The 21,834-nt window shown below is 37.8% G+C and overlaps 2 protein-coding genes across 2 annotated transcripts in view; one reads left to right on the forward strand and one right to left on the reverse strand.

Annotated features, from left to right (window-relative positions):
* The first annotated feature begins 387 nt into the window (after positions 1-387).
* On the forward strand, positions 388-3,846 carry CCDC54 (coiled-coil domain containing 54). The gene has a single exon (XM_079156065.1). The coding sequence runs from the start codon at positions 713-715 to the stop codon at positions 1,697-1,699; it is 987 nt and encodes a 328-aa protein (XP_079012191.1). The 5' UTR covers positions 388-712; the 3' UTR covers positions 1,700-3,846.
* Positions 3,847-7,284: 3,438 nt separating this feature from the next.
* Positions 7,285-21,834, reverse strand: part of LOC306637929 (uncharacterized protein) — a 139,151-nt gene continuing 124,601 nt past the window's right edge. The window contains exon 2 of the mRNA XM_079100845.1: positions 7,285-7,508. Coding sequence (XP_078956971.1) covers positions 7,479-7,508 — 30 coding nt within the window. The 3' untranslated portion in view covers positions 7,285-7,478. The remainder of the gene's footprint in view (positions 7,509-21,834) is intronic.

Consider the following 21,834-nt stretch of genomic DNA (forward strand, 5'->3'; position numbering starts at 1 on the left):
TCTTCCTTCTTTTCATTTATGTATCTCCAGAGGCCATATTTTTTTTCATACACTTCGACCAAAACATACCCCAAATGAAAAAACAGGAGAATGTAGGTATCATCTATAAATCCAGGTATTTTAAACATTTACAGACTCTTCTCATTTTTTTTCTGTAAAGAAACAATTATTTCTTACCAAAATATTTATGTTAAGATGCAATCATTTTTTTTAAAATTTGAGTTAAGCCTTTCTTAATTTTAATTTGTAATGTGGAATTTTAATTTTAAAATGTTTAGCCTTAATGATTAGAGAATAAAATTAAGTCTTTATCAATTGATACAACTCACATAAAGAAACCTCTATGTTCCTCAATAATTTTTATAAGCGAGAAAAAAAGTTCTGTGACAAAAATCTTGAGAACCACTGTCCTATGCTTAAAAACATTGTAATCCAGCAGACATTGTGACATCAGCGTCAGGTCAACTATTACCATTGGAAGAATTCCATGCAGCTGACCATTATTTCACAGAATTCTCCAGTTGGGCCACCTATGAAGAAGCTAACCATCTAAGAGTGCCCGTTGTTGCCTTGGCTGTTCTCAATAGAGCATTCGATGTGGCTACCAGGAAAGAAATCCAGCCAATAGCAAGAGAAAGGTCATTTCATTCTGACACTGCATCTTCCTGTGATCACATTTCCCAATACCTCGCATCTTATTTCGCAATGAAAGATGTACAGATTTCATACCCAAAGGGTAAAAGCAGCTGCTGGACATATGTGGACTTCAAATCTCTGCAAGATCAGAAAATCTCTTAAAGATGTTTACCAAAAATGTAAGATCCAGCACCCAGATTCAACTAGATATCCAACAATGACTTCCTATGGTTGTGACCAACATGATGTTAATTTGGATGAAGAAATGAATCTTACGGTACTGCTGCAAGATATTAAAATCTCCCAGATTGAACTCCTCAGCCAAATGACTGATATTGTCAGTGCAGTATCAAAAATCCAGGAAAAGATTGACCATTATCAGAAGCAGATGGAGGTCCTCGAAACCAGAATGAATGTTAACGAAGACAAACAAGACACAGCTACAAAAGATATCCTCTCTCTGAAAAAAGACATTGATGCTTTAAAGAAAAAGGTTTCAGAGCTGGAAAACCAAAGTTCTTGCTCCAGCACACACTGTTTAGAAGTTTTGGAGGGAGAAAGAGGTAAAGAAATCATAGAACTGCTTCATAAATACATACAACCAGAAACTTTAAAGAACACATCGATGTCCAAGGATTTTGAAATTTCTCCAGCAGAACCAGAGAAAATGCCCAGTTATCCAGAGCCCACTGGTCATCTCGAGGAAAAACCAGTTTCTCCTCAAATTGAAACGCTGAGGGAAAATAACCTAAAAAAGGCATCAAGAAGCTTTAAAAAAGCAAGGTCAAATATCTATATTTACCCGGACTTTGGCACATGGATCAAGCTAACTTTTGTTCATGGAGGAAAGTGGAGATTTTTTCTCAGTGCTACCAAGTTAGAAGAGTTCATTCAATGGCTTCTTTCTAGGCCAGTCATCTTTCCTGAGGAACCACAGATCATTCCCAAGAGAGACTGTCCACTCACTAGACCAATGGCAAGTTTGACCACAATCTGTCTCTCTGTTTTCAACTACATTTACTGCCTTTTTGGTTCCTCAAAAGAGGAAGTAACTCGACTATAGAGTTATTTTCCACTTCGCTTGGTACAAAATAAATGTAACCTGGTTGCTCCAAGCAAACGCGTATTATTGTGGTGGCTGTGAACTCCTTCGTAGTTTGCTCCCTGTGGCCCCACGATCTGCAAAGTTTGTATACATCTACAGTAAGTGCAGGTGAATCATCTCCTTAGACTGCTGTGATCCACTTTCTATCAATGTCTTGCCTTCTCAAAGGCAATTCGTAAGGACTTATGTCCATTTTCATATATTACTGGAAGCAAATAAAAGGGAGTAAAAGGAAATGTGAAACAGTTTGGGAGTCCCTAAGTCAGTTTTCTACACGCTTTGTAGATGAAATTTGTGATAGAAGAGACATTCTCTAAGGTCAAATCTTTCAAAGGCATAGAGTAAAAAGGGACCCATTGACGAGGCTATTAGTTGGCACTATAAAAATGAAGGATATCAAAAGGTCAGATTATTGCAAGAAAAATATTAATTACAAAAATGGCCTTTTCTTTCTACTTTATCGTCATCTCTACCAGATTATAGATAAGGAGAAGGCTTAATATGCTTCCAGGTAATGTTTACATTTTCATGAAAGAAGACAAAGGCTGCCATGTCCTGTATGTTTACTACAGGGGAACAAAAGGAAGATCTAAGGAGGGATTTTTTTTTTTTTAAGTAAATTAAATCTCAACAGTATAAGATCATAAACGCCAATATAATAAGGTATTTTTTTTATAAACTGTATATCCAGAGTAGGCTTCATTTTCAGACATGATAGGAGGTTGCCATTGTACTATAATTTTTCCAAGAATCATAGAGAATAACTATTTAAAAATTTCACAACTTATCTCAGTGAATGAAATCTACCAAGAGTCATTCCTTTGGGATCATATGCTGTCAAACTACAAATGTTCTTTGTAAAGATACTACTTTTAATTATTATCTGCTAACAATTTTTTAAAGGGGGTTTTTGGAAACTAGCTAAGAGCAATCCAGTTCCAAAGAAAAGAATCTAACCTGGGTACAGCAGAAATGAGGATAGACATACAATAAGACAAAACTTGGTCTGATGCCAGAGTCATTGTAATTGTACACCACATTGTTTTCAGTTGTAAATACATTTTATTTGATCCTTCTTTACAAATATACAGACACAATGTGTACACAATAGCTTTTAAGATGGGTCAATTTGCAAAATACCTAATAAAAGCAAGGGTATATCTGAAATGGATTTGTTCTGAATGACATAACTGTGCTTACCAAGTAACCTGTGACTATTCTGGTAATGGCATTAACAATCTCTCTGTATGTATTCACAGATGCCCCTGGGAACAGCCAGATCCCTAGTTCAGCACACTGAGTAAGAGACTCACGTTGGGGGGCGGGTAACTAGGGAATGTAAGTCATGACAGGCAAATGGCATCACAAATGCTTCTGGAAGAGAAAAAGTGACTCAGCTGGTATTTGCCTGGGTCATCTAAGCCTTTGTGTATTAGTGCACGTTTTTACCTTTCCTCTTTCACATGGACCCTTAGAACATGAAGTTTCAAGAGGAACAAACAGTTTAGGGAGAGAACATAGACTTGGGGATCACATGATATACATTTTGAACTTCAATTCTAAATCCTACACCTGTAAATTCTATTATGTAATCTCAGCTAGGTGTGTTTTCTCAACTGTAAAAAGGGAATTATATTAATTTAGTAAAAAATTTTTCAAGACATCATGGAAAATAAGAGAAAAGTAGAAGACATTCCCTAACAGCATTGAATGGGATAGATGAAACACGTCCACAATAACCCTGATGTGTGACAGATAGAATGGGCAGCAGAAAGCCAGGTAATAAGTACCCCCGGTGTTGGAGAGGAAAGGGAGTTCATGAGGCTTGCTGTAAGGAGGTAAGGTAAGAAGGAGGTGGTGAGGGCAACGAGGCAGGAAGAAGGAATAACAAAGCAGCACAGGACTGGGGATTGATGGGGAGTGCGGGAAATGAAAGCCACCAAGCGTTCCATACATGCACAATACTAACAGGCTGTTACTCCAAACCTTTTATGGAACTCATTTTTCTCTTCAGGGATTTCCATGTTCATTTTAACCTGTTTTTTACCTACATAAGAATGTCAGAGGGTAAGAAGGGGACTCTCATGATTTTCTCATGATCTCAAGCCCTCCTCTCCAGAGATGACTCTGTTTGTCCACTTAATGCATTAAGGTCCCTGAGAGGAAATGGAGGATTTTGCTTTTGAGCCATTTATTATCATCACCCTAACAAGATCTCTCATGACTTGTTAAAATTATAACTAAGCTTGTAACTGTATGTGAGCAAATCACTCTCCCAGGCCTTGCTTTCCAATTCGCCAGCCTCTTACTTCCTGCCTCAGGGGAGATGGCGTGTCTCTGGCCCAGTTCCTCCTCCACTGGCTTACAGTGCCTTCTTTAGGTATTCTTCTTTATTCCATCTTACCATTTATCAAATAATTCTTTGTATTCAACTTTCAAAAAATATTCATCTGGTTGCCTAGTCCCTGTGTTCCCCTCTTCATAAGCTGATTTCCTACCATCCTTTTTGAATGGAAGATCTACCATCCCTGTCCCTGTCCCCACCCATTCTCTCCACAGTTGACAGAATCATGTCTTCATAAAAATGCTCTCTTTGGTTCTCTTTCCATCACTCTGGTAGATCCTTCTCGGTTTTCTTAGCTGATCCCTCTGCCACTAATCATTCCCATAAAATATTTGATATTTCGATTTAATTGCTCCCAACTCAAAGGACTTCTAATCCAATCTCTCCTGGGACCCTCTGAGTTTTTGAGCTTGATGACCACTCATCTTCTCCACTTGGTTGTCTATAAAAAAAAAACTGTATTTAAAATTTGATAAATGTCTATTATGTATAAGTCAAACATGAAAAACATTGTGCATTCACCAAAACATCACAAACCATTATTGTTGCTTTTAAATTAAGCACATTTATTGGGGAGACAAGACTAAGTAGTGAAAAGAGTTAGGACTTTCATCTCAGAACAGACTTTAGAATAGGTTCATGACTTGCTAAACATGTATAATGTGGGCACTCTCCTAGCAGTTTAGCATATGATAGTGAAGCTCATGACTATGTGAGTATGGCAAATTCCTTGAACCTAACATTCGTCAGTTTTCTCAACTCTTAAGAATAATTGATGTCCTAAGACTCCTGCATGATTAAATGGAACCATGTATATAATCTGCCCAGAACAGTACCTGATTTAGGATACTTAACAAACAGTGGTCATTTCCTTGCCTCTCTAACTAGATGAAAAGATGTTATAGGAGTGTTAATAGGAGGCATAAAGATGAACAGAACGGAGGCCCTGCGTCAAAGAGCTCCCACTGGTACTCTGCCTCCTTTTATCAGTCATAAAGGATGCTGGACAAATAACGAACAAAGTGACAAACTAAATACAAAGCACCAAACCAACTCTTGACTCCCTCATCCAAAGATAGCGTGATCAGAATAAAGACAGGGTGTGAATCTCTCTTCTTGGTCTGGGCATTCAACCAATATTCCATCATCGCCAACCTTTAATTAATTGCACACTATATAAATAAGCAACAAAGAAAAGGACTTAGAAGAAGGGAGTATTAGTTTAAGATAAATAATTTAGTTCCGTTAGGAATACCTGCTTGAATAGACACAGTCACCAAGATCATTCTGTTTATTTAAAAACAACATTCATCAACATTTATTGAAATCTGACTCTATGCCAGGAACTAGATGAGCTAGGTGTGAACAAATAGAGATGAAAAGATACCAGTCCTATTCTGAAGGAGCATTCTTTTAAATGGCGTTCTTTCCGGTTGCTTTGTTGGCCTGTTGCTTTGATTTGAATTTTAAAAACCCTCACACCTCATGTAAAACAGAATTTTCATAGGATGCAACTCGAGATCCATGTAGATAAAAAAATTGCTATTCCTAAGAGCTAATGTTTGAAGGTTAATTTTTCCAGTCACAAATATTCAACTATATTTATCCTATATCGTCCTATGTACTCTTCCAAAATGTAAATTGTCCCCAATGTATCATCAAATTATGCTCTAAAACTTCAGTTGTTAATCCTTGGTTTGAAATTAGTAATTCATATCACAAAGAAATAGCATTAAGCGTTGGATTCTTACCAACCTGTAAAAGAAGATTGAACGATAGTGCACCTGAGATAATGGATTACGGAAACTACAGAGCCAAGCTTCTGTTCTTCCCCATGCCAAAGTCTATTTGGGAATATAACTGTAAGAGCAGTAGTCCTGACAGCTGGATCAACTTTCCAGCTCTCCTTGCTCTGCTTTATATCTTATGGTGGAGTAAACACTTCACACATTGGTAGTACTAGTAGAAGATACTTTGGAGATCAAGAGACACAGAACAGGAGCTAAGTGGAGGCCAAGATAGGAAATATAGAAATGAGAAGCTAAAGTAGGGGGATTTGGGGTAAGAAAGGAGATAAGGGTTTCATGTGGATGCTAAGAATATCCAGGGAATAAGGACTAAGTACGGTCCAAGTTTCTCACCATGATGAAGAATTGAAGGCTGAGATACAAGGAAGAGAATTGGTGCAAATGTGTGCATACTATAAACAATGACAGAAATAGAGGAAATGGTGGGGTAGGAGGAAAACTGGAAGACTTTGCTCCCTAGTTTTTCTTTTGGAATATAACCTTGTGTTAGTTAGATTCTATTGCTGTGATAAATGACCTGAGGTAATCAACTGAAAGGAGAAAAGGGTTATTTTGGTTTATGGTTTCCAATGTTTCACCATCAGTTGTTCCTGTTACTTTGGGGCCTTTGGCAAGGCAGTATTTCATGGAGGGGAGCAAGTAGTAGAGCAAAGCTGCTCACCTCATGGCAGCCAGGAAACGAAAAGAGAGGATGAGGATCTGGGTCTCAACATTGCCTTCAAGGCACACCACAATGACCTGACTTTCTTTCACTAGGTCCCGCATCCTAAAGTTTCCACCACCTCCCAATAGCACCACAGGCTATGAGCCCTCAACACATGAGTATTTGGGGGACACTTAAGATGCAAATCATAACAAACCTATTTAGAAAACAATTATGTTTGAGGAACATGAATCTCCAAGTCTTGTTTTCCTTTGTTTGTTTGTTTTGTCTTTTGGTACCAGGGATTGAGCTCAGGGCACTTGACCACTGAGTCACATCTCCAAACCTCACTTGTATTTTATTTAGAGACGGTCTCACTGAATTGCTTAGTGCCTCGCTGTTGCTGAGACTGGCTTTGAACTCGAGATCCTCCTGCTTCAGCCTCCAAAGCCACTGGGATTACAGGCATGTGTCACTGCACCCAGCTCCAAGCCTTTCTGAGCTGTTAAATATTGGTGGCAGAAGATGCTGGTGGAGCAGGCAATGGTGAATAGGCAGAGGAGTGAGGTTCCAGTGGGACTTTAAAGCTCGAGCAAGGATGTATCCCAGCAAGAGGCAGAGGTGGGATAGAAAAAAGCAAAGAAGACAGTGAGAGAACACTCCCAGAGGACTGAGACGCACCGGAGGATGTAAGGAATAGGATAGTGTCTAACTCCCTTCCAACACTAGGATACTTCTCCCAGGAAGAGGTGCACAGCACACCAGGTGCCCTGAAAACAGTAAAAACAGCAGTGCCTCCTCAGGCAGTTTAATCTAACATGTGGTCATTCCTTTCCTACGCTCCCTTACATTTCAGCTCTGAGGAATCTGCCCAATCTTCTAGAAACAGCTCTCGGCAGGAGTCTTCCAGTTTTTCCCTTTAGTCAGGGATTCCACCTATTTTTAGATATTTCCCTTCTCCTTCACTCTCATCTAGGAAAGGGAAAGAAATGCATGAAAAATATGAGCAGGTGATAGTTTGATTCTAATGATGTACTCTTTCCATTAATTGTTTCCGAAGGGGTGTTCTCACAGTCCAATATCCTGATGGAAGGTGTGACGCATCTTTCTGAGATCAGAATACCAAAACGTGGGTGCCACTCTCACTTACAGTGACCCTCAGTCAACTTATATTTGCCAAATATAAAGATAATAATTGCTTGATTTGTAGGCTGTAATTGGATCACAGCCATCAGTGACATGGTTATTTGTTGTTAGAGGAATATTAATGACATCATGCCTATGGCAGCCCAATTAGAGAGCACCATTGGTGACCCGGCTGACGTTTTCAATATGCTATCTCAGAGGTATGATCAGAAGACAAATCAGAGCTGACTTAATGAAGTTTCTGATCAGAGGCTGCTCTGGAGACAATGAGTTATTGAAGGAGACAAAGAGGAACTGATGACTGGTAAATTTATGCAGGCTATCAGAAAACAACAAAAAGCAATGGAATTTACTAGAATCAATCTATCACAAGTGGTAGTAATAGAAAATTTCCTCCTTTCTCAGCAGGAGGATCTCAAAGTCCTGAAAGATTAGCTATGAAAAGAAGCTTAAAGATTACTTAGTTCAGTGATGTGCAAATAGGGGGACCCCCAACCCCAGCTTTTTTAATTCTCCTGGCAGACTTTTACAAATTAATCCTTCCCCAATATCATGATATGTCCCTGGGTTGAGGGACGTGACCTTGTCCTTCCGCATTTGAGAAGAATGACAGTAAGAAGCAGCATAATATAGAGACAAAGAACAAGCACCTAAATATTGAATAGGCCTGTATTAATGGGTGCTGTGTTACTTAGTGACTGCTGAATTTCTTAAATTCTCTGAACTAGTTTTCTTGTCTCCAAACTGGGGACAATAATAAACTATGATGCACAATTATGTGCTACAGATAAAATTAGGAAAAAATCCTTAGCTCAGCACCTAATGCATAGTAAGTACTCAGCTACTACTCTGATTTACTGCTGCTACTGCTACTACTACTACTACTACCGAATAGACAAGGTAGAAGCTATATGTCCAGTATGTTGAGGAAGGAAAAAAGACTGAAGATCAGAAAGCTGGTCCAACTTACTGAAGAGGAACCTAAGATCCAGAGGCAAAAGTGACTTGCCTCAAGTTACCCAGGTTATGAGAGTCTGGACCAGATTCCAATGTTCCAGATAATACCTTTAGGCATAAGGTATAAAGGATTTATATCAAATCTAATCCTGACAGCTAAGGGTTAGATGTAAGGGAAAATGCACTGATCTGCCAAAGACATGTTTACCTGGACCTCTCACTCTCTGAGTGGAATCCCTAATACTGTATGAAGTAGCATAGTACAATGATCAAAATTAGGAATCTGTCATTACTACTGCCCAACAAGCCTCCTTCCCCAGACACTACAGTTATTATTTCATTATTTCATTATCTTTAAAACTCTGGCTTTTCTTATCCCAGAATTTGCCATATTGGTCTTTGATTATCTGAGCCTTTGATAAGGTGCTAATAAGGTATGGTAATGTATATATGTACACACACACTTATGTATGTGTGCAGGGATATATATATATGATATATATACATATATGTATATGTGTGTAAATATATATGTATCAAATATGTATGTATGATATACAAATATACTAAAGATTTATAAATTTTTTATTAATTTCCTTACCTATTACCAGTAATGTTGTTCTCATTACTATAGTTATAGTTTAAAAAATAGTTTAAAAAATAGTTTAAAAAATAGTAATAATAGTAACCACCCCCCCAACACACACACACACTTCTGGAAGAAGTCTCAGATGTTACCTCTAGAACAGTTTTTCTAAAAAACTAAAGAGCAGTGAATAATGTTTAAGTAGCTTATATGAGTTTTAAAGGACAGTGATAATTTACTGCAAAACCTGTCAATCAAGAAAGCAACAGAGTTTAACAGGAAATGTATTAATACACTCAAATGTATTAATACACTCAAAATGTAAAATCTTGTGAATCACTCTTAGCTTGTCATCCTTCGCCCCTTCTTTAATACATATCACTGTTCCTGGGTTTTGATGAGGTTACTATTTCTACTTGTGTGTTTCTGCCAACGTTTTGCCCTTTCTTTTTCCCATCTGTCTCCGTGTTTCCCCCACTGCCTCCTTCCATCCCAGTTTTTCTCAGCACGGGTGGTAACCCATGTGGACTTGCAGGCTAAGGTCATGTGCAATTTTCTCCTCACCCCCATTCATTTCCCAACCCTGAAGCTCAGTGTCTCTGACCTGCCCTCTCCTTCCTGCCTGTGCTTCTGGTCATCCCTGGCTTCCAGCTCCAACTTCTTCTGGTAATGTTCACCACCTACTCCATTCCCCAAGCCCTGTTGCCCAGGCCAGCAACCACTCTTTACCTTCTGTTTGTCCCCTTTGTGTGACTGTTTAAAAGTATTCCAATCCCAGACTACATCTCCATTCTGATTAACTTCTTAGGGTAGTCCCCCAATGATGTATTTCTCAAATACTCTGTATTTTCAGTCTCTCTCTCTCTCTCTCTCTCTCTCTCTCTCTCTCTCTCTCTCTCTCTCTCTCTCTCCTATTTTTTGTTTTTGTTTTTGTTGTTTGGTCATTTTCTCTGTGATACTCTCCTGATAATTTTCTTTTTTTTTTTTTACTCCAATCCCTACTTTTTTTCCATAGAACTAATCATATACACAATAATCATAGATTTTATTTTGTGTAAATGAAGACAATTGAATATTCCTTAGTCTGAATTTCAAAAGCAAGTGAATAAAACAAGCTATAATTCACTGAGGAAAATAATTTTAGCTATGGTTGTTTTCACTTGCTTGCTTTTTAATAGTCTTTCATTTGAGAATAGAACTGTCTACCCTAAGAAAATATATGAAAAGGATATTAATCTAATTTTATTCTCTTTTCTTGTTCTAATATTCTGGTCCCTCTGTGGTTCCAGACAAATTAACTTTTTTTAATTTCTAAGGAAAGATAGGTTTTGCGTTGTTTTATAATTCGTTGAAAATGCCTCTTACAATAAGCTTGTTTTGTAGAAACACTGATTATAACTCTTTCATCTGTAACAATGAAATGTACAAGAGTCAAGAAAAACACTGACAAATAATTATACAAAATTTTCAGATTTTTGGAAATTACTGAATCTGAGACAGGGTAGCTCACATAGCTCTCCTTTACTCTGTTTAGAAAAAAAATTCAGTTTTGAACTTCCACACAATTGTGAAATTAATTTTAATGTATTTGTAACTTTGAGAATACTATATGACTCAGCAGCCTAAGAAGACTGAAAAAAAATTTTTTTAAGATTCAATTCACTATGACTCATCTGAATGAGGAAGTACTAGGTAATCTCAGATTCATTTCTCTTTCATTTTATTGAAACAGCTCAGAGACAAATGGAATTTTTAATCAGGAGTGAAATTTCCCCTGCCAAGTATTCTGGTTCTCATTAACTCAAAGTGCAGAATATCCTTTAAGGACAAGAAAGACATGTGTGGACATGATGAGGCTCAGCTACTCCTGATCCTCTCCCCGGGTGTTTATTTTCGGTCCCTAAGTGGATAAGGATCCCAGTTTGACAAGGCCCTGAAATTCATCTCCATCCCAACCTCCTCTGTTCTGTGCTTTTCTTTTAAATAGGTCTCTTTCCTAGACATACAACTGAAAGGACATGAAGATGATATGTCCTTCTCTTAGTCTATGAAAATTAACCATTATAATATGCAAATCAGCCCCATCTCCAATGCAATAAATGCCAAATTGAGCAAGGAATCACCAAGTTTCTACTTCTATCATCTTGAATTTTTCTAACCATGCTTTTTTAAAAAATTAATATCTTTGTAAATGAGAAATCATAATTGTGTACATTTGTGGGGTATAATGTAATATTTTAACATGTATACAATATGGAATGATTAAATGAAACTGGTTAACATTTTCTTCACCTCACTTATCATTCTTTGTGGTGAGACATCTGAAATTTACTAAGTTAGTTTGAATCACAGTATTCTAATCGGTAGTTTTATTTTTAATTTTTTGAAGAACCTCCATATTATTTTCCATAGTGACTTTACTAATTTCCACTCCCACCAACAGCTTACAGGGCTTCACTTGTCACCACATCCTTGTCCACACTTACCTTTTGTTTGTTTGACAGTAGCCATTCTAATAGGTGTGAGGTGATATCTTACTGTAAGGAAGTGATATCTCACTTAATTTGCATTTTCCTGAGGACTACTGAATATTTTTTTCATATGCCTTTTGCACATCTTTTAAGAAATGTCTATTTGGGTCTTTGCCCATTTTTAAATTGAGTTGTTTGTTTATTGCTATTGAGTTCCTCACATATTTTTTGTACTGACCCTTTATTAGATATGAGGTGGGAGACATTTCCCCTCCATCACTTCCTGCCTCGAAGTGTTCTTAGATGATTCATTTACCCACTAACTGACAATCATTGAGAGTCTACCACACAACAGGTAACATGTAAAGTTCTTGGTAACATGTTGGTGCGTAAAGCAGACAGAATGATATCCTGATGTTCCTGTAGAACATCATAGAACTTCTAAGAGCTTCTGTCTTCCTACTGATTCCTCTTTTCTTCACGAATCTCTTCAGTACTATTCCTATGTGGTGACTCTTACTTCCTATGCTTAGGTCCTGGCCATGTCTCTCCATTGCTATTACTGTCTGGTTCAGTGATTTCATTCTCCATGAGGACTACTATCCTTTAGTCTATTTAGGATCCCTCCTTAGCTACCTATTGTTAACTGACACTGTCAATTGCACTATCCAAAAGCTATTTCCCATACACTGTTCTACCATGTTTCTACTAGCTTCATAGTCAAATATATACCATCTCAGCCTCCTTTTATCCTGCATATTATGTAGGCAGAAATATGCTAGAAGTAATTCTGTGAAATCTTGCCTTTTTGATAAAAAGAAGCATGTGAACTGTTAAGTCCTTTAGAGTTTCTCCTTCTTGCCTCAAGAGCAGAAGTAACATCTTGGACTTGAATACTTCCATCAGAAACACAAGGAAAGACCAAATGAATCACAAAGATGCACACCTGATACCACTAAGTCACTATAACATCACCAGCAACTTGTACCTCTGTACTTATTATTAAACCTCCACTGATTAAACCAGTACAGTTGAATTCTTTGTTTCCTAGAGCCAGATGCAATTCTTACTGATATATTGCCATTCCCACTATCACAGTAAATTTTTCTACTCCTGTCTGTCCAGAACTCAGGTGAGAAATTGACCACAGGTATTCTTCAGTCTTAAAGTCTCCCAGAACATCAGGATTCTCATGGTTGTATGGTGCTCATCAACTTTTATTTTGGTTGTTTTCCTGGGGATCCTTAGCCAAATCATCTTGTGGGACTTGGTGTGAGAAGTGAGAGCAGGATGTGTACATAATATACATGGAGATGCATGGGCATCTAGTTCTCTCAATCCCCATGACAATGGAGTAACATTACATCCAACAACTTCCAATTAGATTATGACACTTTATCATTAAACACTCAACTGGTAGGAAGACATCCACAAATGCTTTCCTACATTTTAACATCCAATAATACAGACACTAGATTCAAGATCTGAAGACATATGTGCAGATGATCTCAGACCACTAAAATCATGCATTCCAGAGGAAAGTCATATTAAAATAAATATTCTAACTTACATTCATTATTTCCTTCTCTTCTCCCATTACTAAATATAAGTATTTTCTATCACAGAAAAATTTCTTGACGTGTGCTGTGAATACCATCTCATCTCACTTTCTCTGAATCTCCCACTCTGGATAATATACATTGTCTCCTATATAATTTCAAGTTCTCGTCTTTACTGGACCTCCTTTTTATTTATCATCTAAACTTATTATTGTCTCTCTTATCATAAGAAAAAACTAAAATTTACTGAATTAACAAATCTCCAACTAAAATCTTACCTATTATCCAAGTTGCAACATATATAGCCTAAAGCTCCTATTTCCACTTCTTCCTCCTACTGAAATCTCTACCCATTATGAGTTAGCTTCTATTTTTACCACCTAAATTCTCTCATTAAATCATCAATTATCTTCATGTTGCCAAGTCACTGAAAATCTTCATTTCTCTCTTATTTGATCTCTCAGCACATCTTGTACACAGGATGCCCCTCTTCCCTTATAATAGTCTCTTTGTTTTCCATCTTTCCATGTTTCTATGCTTCTCTTGTTTTTTCCTGTTCCTTATTATCAGTACCCCTTGTGAACATCTCCCTTTCCCAACCTTTTCATGTGACTTTCCTCAGGACTCAGCCTTGGGCTCTTTTCTCGCTTTCTTCATATTCTCTCCCAGAGTGACCTCATCTACTCTCATATCTTCAAACATCGTCTACAGTTGTATTGTCAAACACCATCTATATATAGTCAAAGGTTTTCAAAATCCTATCTCCAGACCAGATGACTCTTCCGAGTTATAGATACATAGGTCCAAATTTTTAAAATATCTCCACATATCATTGAATCTGAAATACAGGCCAGGGGCTGTGGAACATGCCTATAATTCTAGGGACTAAGGAGGCTGAAACAGGAGGATCACAATTTCAAGGTCGACTTCAGCAACTTAGCAAGACCCTGGTCTCAAAATAAAGAATAAAAATAACTGGTGTTGTAGCTCAGTGGTAAAGTGCCCCTGGGTTAAATCCCCAGTACCAAAAAATAAACAATTGAAATATAGGATACCTCAAAATAAACTTATCATCTATAACCAATTTGATCAAAATTTGCTTCTTCTTTAGAGTTCCTGCCGTGGAAAATGGCACCAACATCATCTCAGATGCTCCAATCAGAGCCATTCTAAACACTTTTCTCTCCTTTAATGTCTCCCTTTGGTCAAAATATTTAAAAATTAGTCATCAAATATATATGTGTGTGTGTGTGTGTGTGTGTGTGTGTGTGTGTGTGTTGTAAATGGACACAATACCTTTATTTTATTTATTTATTGTTATATGGTGCTGACGATCGAACCAGTGCCTCACATGTGCTGGGCAAGTGCTCCACCACTGAACTACAACTCCAGCCCCTACTCAGTTTACTTTCTAACTAGTTTTCTCTAACTTACTTTCCCTTTCCTCAATTCCATTTTTCTCTTGGCAATGTGATTAGTAATTTAAAATGTAAATATGATCCAGTAATTCCTCTACTTAAATCATTCATTGGCTCCTTAATCCTAATTATCAATCCAAAACCCTTCTTTGCATTTCCTGAACAAACAAGTCTTTCTTGCCTCAGGATATTATATATGCCTCTGCCAGGAATGCTGTTTCCTTCACACTGTGCACAGCTAACTCTTACTCATCTTTCAGGTATGAGCTTAATTACTATTTTCTTAAGGAAAGTTCTCCTGATTAGTTCAGAAATAGTATTAGGTTCCTTATTTACTTTCATACCACTCTTCCATTTTCAATTATGGGACTTGTCATCATAGTAATTAAATTCTACTTGTGTGACTATCTACTAAGGAAACCCTAACTAAATAATGGAAGCACTATGAGCATAGAAACTGGGTATAATTTGCTCACAAGTATATCCTCAGTGGCTAGCAGAGGGGAATAGTAGATGCTCAGTAGGATTTGTTGGAAACATAAACTGAGTTTTATGTTGTTCTAGCAATAAGACCTATATTGACTTTCTGTTCTGTTCACTAACGTATTTGACTTTATGACTAAGTACTTTTATTTTGATAAGTATTTAATTATGATAATCATTTAATGACATATTTTTACTCCCTGGGGTATTTAGCTCTGAAATGAAATAAATTTTTAAAAACTAAAAGAAGTTCTGGATTCTTCTAAGAAGTAATTTACTATCCATTCTGTTGACATATAACTTAAAAAGGGAAAATGAATAAAAAATTACCTACTTCAGTAAAATTGGTGTATTGCCCATCAAGGTTCAAAATATGTTGGAATAACTTCTCTCACTTTATTGGAGGTGTTGTCTAAATGGAATGAAATTTTAATTCCAAAGTTAGAGCTGTCAAATTAAGTAAAAATAGAAGTTGAAGAGTGATCTTCCAAAATTTCCTGTAGTAATATTATCCATACAAGACTATATACCGTCTCTGTCCCCAAGGCCCATTATTAATACATGTGGGAACAGAATGATTAACATGTAATGAGAGACCATGGGAGGGGTGGCTACCAAAGAGGAACAAGACTGATGAGGACTTACATTCTGAGAGATTCCAGATTCTCCAGGACTCTGATTTACCGACAGAAGAATATTATGGCAGACACAAGTGGGCAGAAGAAGTAATTAGAACAGATTTCTCAACATCAGCTGTCTTGACACTTTGCACTGGATAATTCTTTCTTGAAGGGGGCTACCCTGCATATTGTAGGAAGATGCTCTGAGGTCTTGACCAAATGGACACCAACAGTGAACTCACCTACTCACTCCTCAAAACAGTGACACTCAAAAATATCTCCAGGCATTGCCAAATGTCCCCTGGAAGAGGGGCAAAATTGTCCCTATTGAATTAGAGAAAGTCAAAGAGATTTGACAATTCAAAAAGAAACACAAAAAACGTAGGTTTTCTTTCATTCACTAATTTATTGATTGTATATTCATTTATTCATTTGGCCAGACACGGCATTGGGTACCACGTTCCCAAGAGTATAGCACAATTTCTGTTAGGAGTAAATTCTAGTTAAAGACAAAAATCCATTGTCTTAAAATATGTCATAGATTTGTAGTTATGTGAGGTGTGGGCTTTAGTGGATAATCAGATTTAACCAGTAAAGATTCAAACCTTGCTTAAAATTCTCAGTATGCCTGGTTATGGTGAGTGCAGTGAATTAGCTTCAGTAGTCCCTTCAGCCTCCTAGAATGCCTTCCTGACCTGCATCCATTGAAGAGCTACAGCTGCTTTGCCAAGAAGACTTTGCTGGCAAGTTTCTAGGGTGCAGGTTGCTTCGATCATTTAGTTGTACTTGCATGGATTGAATCCACAGATGAGGAAGAGCCCAGCTCCAGCTCCTTGCTGCTTGTTGTTCCTGGAGACTGGGTTTTCCCACAGTGTCCAGAACCTGAAATCAATCCGTATGGGGGTCCACAAATAGGTGCAATAGAGGTAATGGCTTCCAGATTCCTGGATGGCAGCTATGGCATTGTCCTCCTGAATTTAACAGGTCATTGGTAGATTCCTAATTCTACCTTCCTACTTTGATAGAGAGTGAAGCACCCTTGCCTCTGGGACTTTTGAAAGATTCAATCTTAGACCTGCAACATTCTGATGAATGTGTATGAGCCTGAGTCTTTGTATTATAGTTCATCCTACTTCAAATGCTTAGAATAAGCCCTGCTTTTGCAAACTGAGCCCTGCAATTCTACACAACAAACTGTAATAGCTCCATAATCTCTCACATGCAGTGTGATCACACACAAGCAGCATGGAAACAGATCAGAGCTTCCGCAGCTAAAGCACCAGATGAAGAATTTGGCTTCCAAGTAGGGGCCATGCTGCGTGAAAAATATGTTTGCTTTTGTTTGTGTGTTGTTGAATCTATGCAAGTAAAAATATAAGATTGCACTATAAGTACAGTGCCAGAGATAAGCACGAGGTACAGTATGAAGTTGGTACATAGGGAAGATTTTCTAGAAAAGTGATGTCAGCCGAATCTTGAAGTAGGAGTAGGAGTGAGCCAGGAAAATTGCATTTGAGGATAGAAAAAAGAAAGAGCAGGCCTAGCAGAGGATGTTCATTAGGTGCAAAAGATGAGAAAGCATGATATATTTCTAGAGGTGGAATCTGTTCAGTGAAGCTGGGCTATATACTGAGAGGAAGGGAGTGTGTGGGAACATTTGCAACACAGAGGCAAGATCATGAAGGAGGGAGAAATGCATTGTCCACATATTCTGGAGCCTAAGGGGCCATTGACAATAAGACACATCATCTACATTTATAAAAATGTCAAGGAGAAATAGAAACTATATTAAATATACAAACTTCTTTTAAAATTAACTAAAGATATCATTTGTTTATCAATCTGAATACCTTGTTTTTAATATTTATATCAGAATTTGCATTTAAACCCTCTTGACAAATAGAGAATGCATAGAGATCCTTTTAAATAACTGTGTGTCATTTGGCAGTTATATTTAGCTTTCCACCAGTGCCTGTGGTCTTGACTTTTTTAAGATTGACAGTAAATTTCAAGCCACATCAAATTATATCAGGATTTTTTCCTCTGCATTTCCCATTTGGTTAAATTCATAGTTTTTTTTTTTTTTTTTTTTTTTTTCTTCTGTGATTATATTACATATTACTGCGGGTCAAATAGCTTCCCTAAATATTAACTGGAAACTTTTGACACATCTGTATTCAACAGATGAATAAAGATCCTACATGAATGCAAAGTAATGTTAGTAACAGTAACCTCTCCCTGCTCGGTAAACTCTACGGACTGGGGGAGTAACCCAGTAGTAGAGTGCTTACCTACCCCGGGTTCAATTCCCAGTACCACCATAAAAAGAAGGAAAGAAAGGAGGGGAAGTTCTAGGATTTATTACAATCTATTACAGGAGATTTGGTAAGTTCAAACCTTTAATGCCATTTCCCAGTATATAACATATCATACCCTTATACTGAATTTATTTTTGTTTCAGTGATGCACCATAAAGATACCTTTGTGCAGAGATTCTAAGCAAAAAATTAGAGATCCAAATTTAAATTTTATCTCAACCACTTATTATCAATGCAAACAACTCAACTAGAATTCACAAAAGAATGAAGAGATACCTCAATGCCCAGCTTAGTTTTCATATACTGACGAAATGACAACTGTCACAACTCCCCTGCCTAGAGACTATAAGATTATTTTGACTGGAAGAGTTTTCCTGTCTTTAGAAATCGTAAAATGTAAGGGAAAAAATTGAAAGGAATTGAAGCCCGGAACAAAGTCCACTGTGGGTCCCCTGCATATAATAAAACACCCTCTGCCTTTCTCCTCCATGCCAGAAAACACGGAATGTGAACACGCCTGAGCAGAAGACTGTTTGGATGAGAGGCAAGAGTGGAAAAGGAGGAAAAGAAAGTAGAAGGAAGTCTTTTTTTAGAAGGAGTGATTTTATTTAAAAGAAAAAAAAGGGGGGCAGACAAATCACCAAGGGACACTCAAATATGCAAATAATATGTGGTGCCTTTAATCTCTAAAACATGCCTGACCTTCCTTTTGAACTATCATCCTACTAAATTAACTTGCTATTTTTATGATTTTAACTCTTCTGATTTAAGCTATTTCTGCTCATTTGAAACAATCTACCAGAATTATGCTTCCCTATCTAACTAGTTTTAAGATCTCCTTTGGGTGAATCAGTTTAATCTCTTTCAGATTTCTCTTCCTTCGCCTTCTAGTTCCTAAAATGACATCTAGAATGTATAACATGGGGAGGTATGTGGCTTGCATAATCTCCAGAGAGCAGAGGCAGGAAAGTCCTCTGATCCTTACTGAACTGTCTGCCTCTGTCTCCACAGCAAGATATCTTATTCATCACTGTACTACACACCCTTCTGACATTTGGGTCTGACATTGGGCCATTAGTGTTAACTCATGGGTTGGATGGTCTGAGTGGCAATGACTCAGTATCCCTGGAATGATTCAGTTCCATCCTCTTAGATGTCTCCAGTGTAATAGTACACATGGGCACACACACACACACACACACACACACACACACACACACTCACACACACCTAACTGACTCCTGTGGGGCCCAGCTCAGGCTGTCCACCTCTTCCTCTTTTTCACAATCCCATGGGCCCAGTCTGAGGGTTTTGATCACTCTGAATCATATCTTTGTACAAGTTAAGAGAACATTAGCTGTTGTAACAAATATACCCTGTTATATTTATGACTTTACACAACAGAAAGTTTATGTCTAGCTCCCATTATCATAGCTCAATACAAATGTCCCTTGGTCAGATGCCCTTCTGTTTGGTCATACACAGATGAGATTTCTTCCACTGTGTAGTTCTGATCTTCTCTTGGTCCTTGAAGCATACTATATATAAAGTTTCTATGAAATAGGACATCCAGTGACACAAATCGCTTTCTACTCAAGTGCCATTGGTCCGAACTCAGCATCAAGGTTATACTGAAACACCAGGTGGGTGGAGAACTATGATCTAGAAATGTGTCTCGGAGAAAAGTAAACTTTGCCAAGAAGCTTCATGATATGGGTCATAAATTAAGGGGAATCTCTTTTATACTATATAGAAAACACTAAATTCTCAGTTCTGTAAGCTCCATTTTTTCAATATTCTAAAGGAATTTTGTAATCCTTCTCTGTAAGCCCTGATATTCTAAACTATTATCTCGCTTAAAGTCTTTTGAATTTATAAGCTCATACTAACCCTTTTTCTTTACACTTCTGAGATAATACATGTAATAGTATACAATGTTTCCCTTGAAGCAAACACATAGTTCCAAGTACATCAAATAATAAAAAAAAGCATATTAGTATTTTCAAAATATTCCCCTTATAGGAAGTTATTGTAGCACAGAATGCCATTTCTAAGACTTCCAATGAAATGCAAAGAAGCTGCAGACTGGAGCATATGCTTGAAGAAGACCTGCTTGCGCTCCCATGTTCTACATAATAAATTGGTGTTTGTTTTAGTTAGCTGTTTTGCTGCTGTAACTAAATGATCTGACCAGCACAATTAGGGAGGAGGAAAGGTTTATTTGAGGGCTCACAGTTTCAGAGGTCTTAGTCCACAGAAGGCTGGCTCCATTCCTTGGGGCTCGAAGTGAGGCAGAATATAATGGAGGAAGAGTGTGGCAGAGCAAAGCAGCTCACATCATCAGGAAGCAGAGAGAGAGTCTCCACTCTCCAGATAAAAAATATATACCCCAAAGTCACAGCCCAATTCCATTCTCCTCCAGCCACACCCTACCACTTCAATTAATTCCATCAGGGATTAATTCACTGATTGGGTTAAGACTCTTACAATCCAATCATTTCCCCTCTGAACCTTCCTGCATTGTCTCACGTGAGCTTTTGGGGAACACCTCACATCCAACCCTAATAGGGTTCAAAGACTGAAACCCTTAGTTCCTAGGCCAGTTCAGTACTAATCAAATCAATCCTCCATGTCTACTACCCTGAGGTCTTAGCAAGACCACCTGATCCTCTGACCTCAGGGTCATCCCTATAGGACTTGCTAATATTTCAAATTTTGTCCCACAGTCTACATAGAGAGTAGCATAAATAGAGTTACATTTTCGAGAACTCTGGATAATGAAGACAGGCACTCTAGTCCAAAGTTTGTGGCAGTGATCAATTTAAGAAAAAAATGAGGACCAGAATCCTATCAATAAAGAATATTAATTAGAAAGTCAGTTGGATAAGAGAAAGGAAAAAGCCTGAAAGGGTGATTGCCAGATGTGCAAGCTGAAAGACTGGGAGTACGTTGTGACATTCTTCAAGATGCAGAAGCAAGTTGGAAATGAAGAAATATGATGTGTCCAATTGCCAGGAAATGTCTGTGGTACATCAAAGAGGAGATATCCACTGGACACTTTGATACGTAGATCTGGAACTTAGAACTGGTCTTGGTTAATAGAATAAATAAGAGAATCTTTGCAATATTAATGGTACTAATATGAGAGTGGATGGGCTCACCACCACCACCATCACCCCCCTACCAAAATGTGCAAAATGAAAAGAGGTATAAAAAGGAGACTAAGGAACACTAACATTTAAAGAATGAGAAAAAGGAGCAAACACTAAAAAGAAATATCTGGAGGAGGAAGAAGATAGAGGGAAAAAGAAGCAACAAATGCCATAGAGTATTGAGTAATGTATCTACTTTGATTAAAATGAAGAAGTAAACAGGGTATCAACTTTATATTATCCCCATTTATGGGGTCTTGGGGATCTTGAGCTGCTTTCATTAGCTTCCCATTCCCCTAACCTGATGTAAGTTTCCAAGGGCTCCCACTTTTTCTACAGATGCTGAAAACTTGGAGGGAAAGGGGTCATTCACACAATGAGTTTGGATCATGGTTGGGTTTTAACAAAAGTACGGATCATATTCATCATTCAGCAAATTGAGTCCTCGCCTGGACCAAGGGACATCCTCACTAGGTTCCAAAGCAAAGGCAACTAGCAAAGTTCCTGGGATATGAGGACGCATACTCTACTCTCTGGAAACCCTGGACCCTCACATAGGGCTCCTTCTCCCTCATTCTCTGCTGGACT

This window comes from Sciurus vulgaris (assembly GCF_902686455.1).
Source record: "Sciurus vulgaris genome assembly, chromosome: 10".
NCBI classification, from domain to species: Eukaryota; Metazoa; Chordata; class Mammalia; order Rodentia; family Sciuridae; genus Sciurus; species Sciurus vulgaris.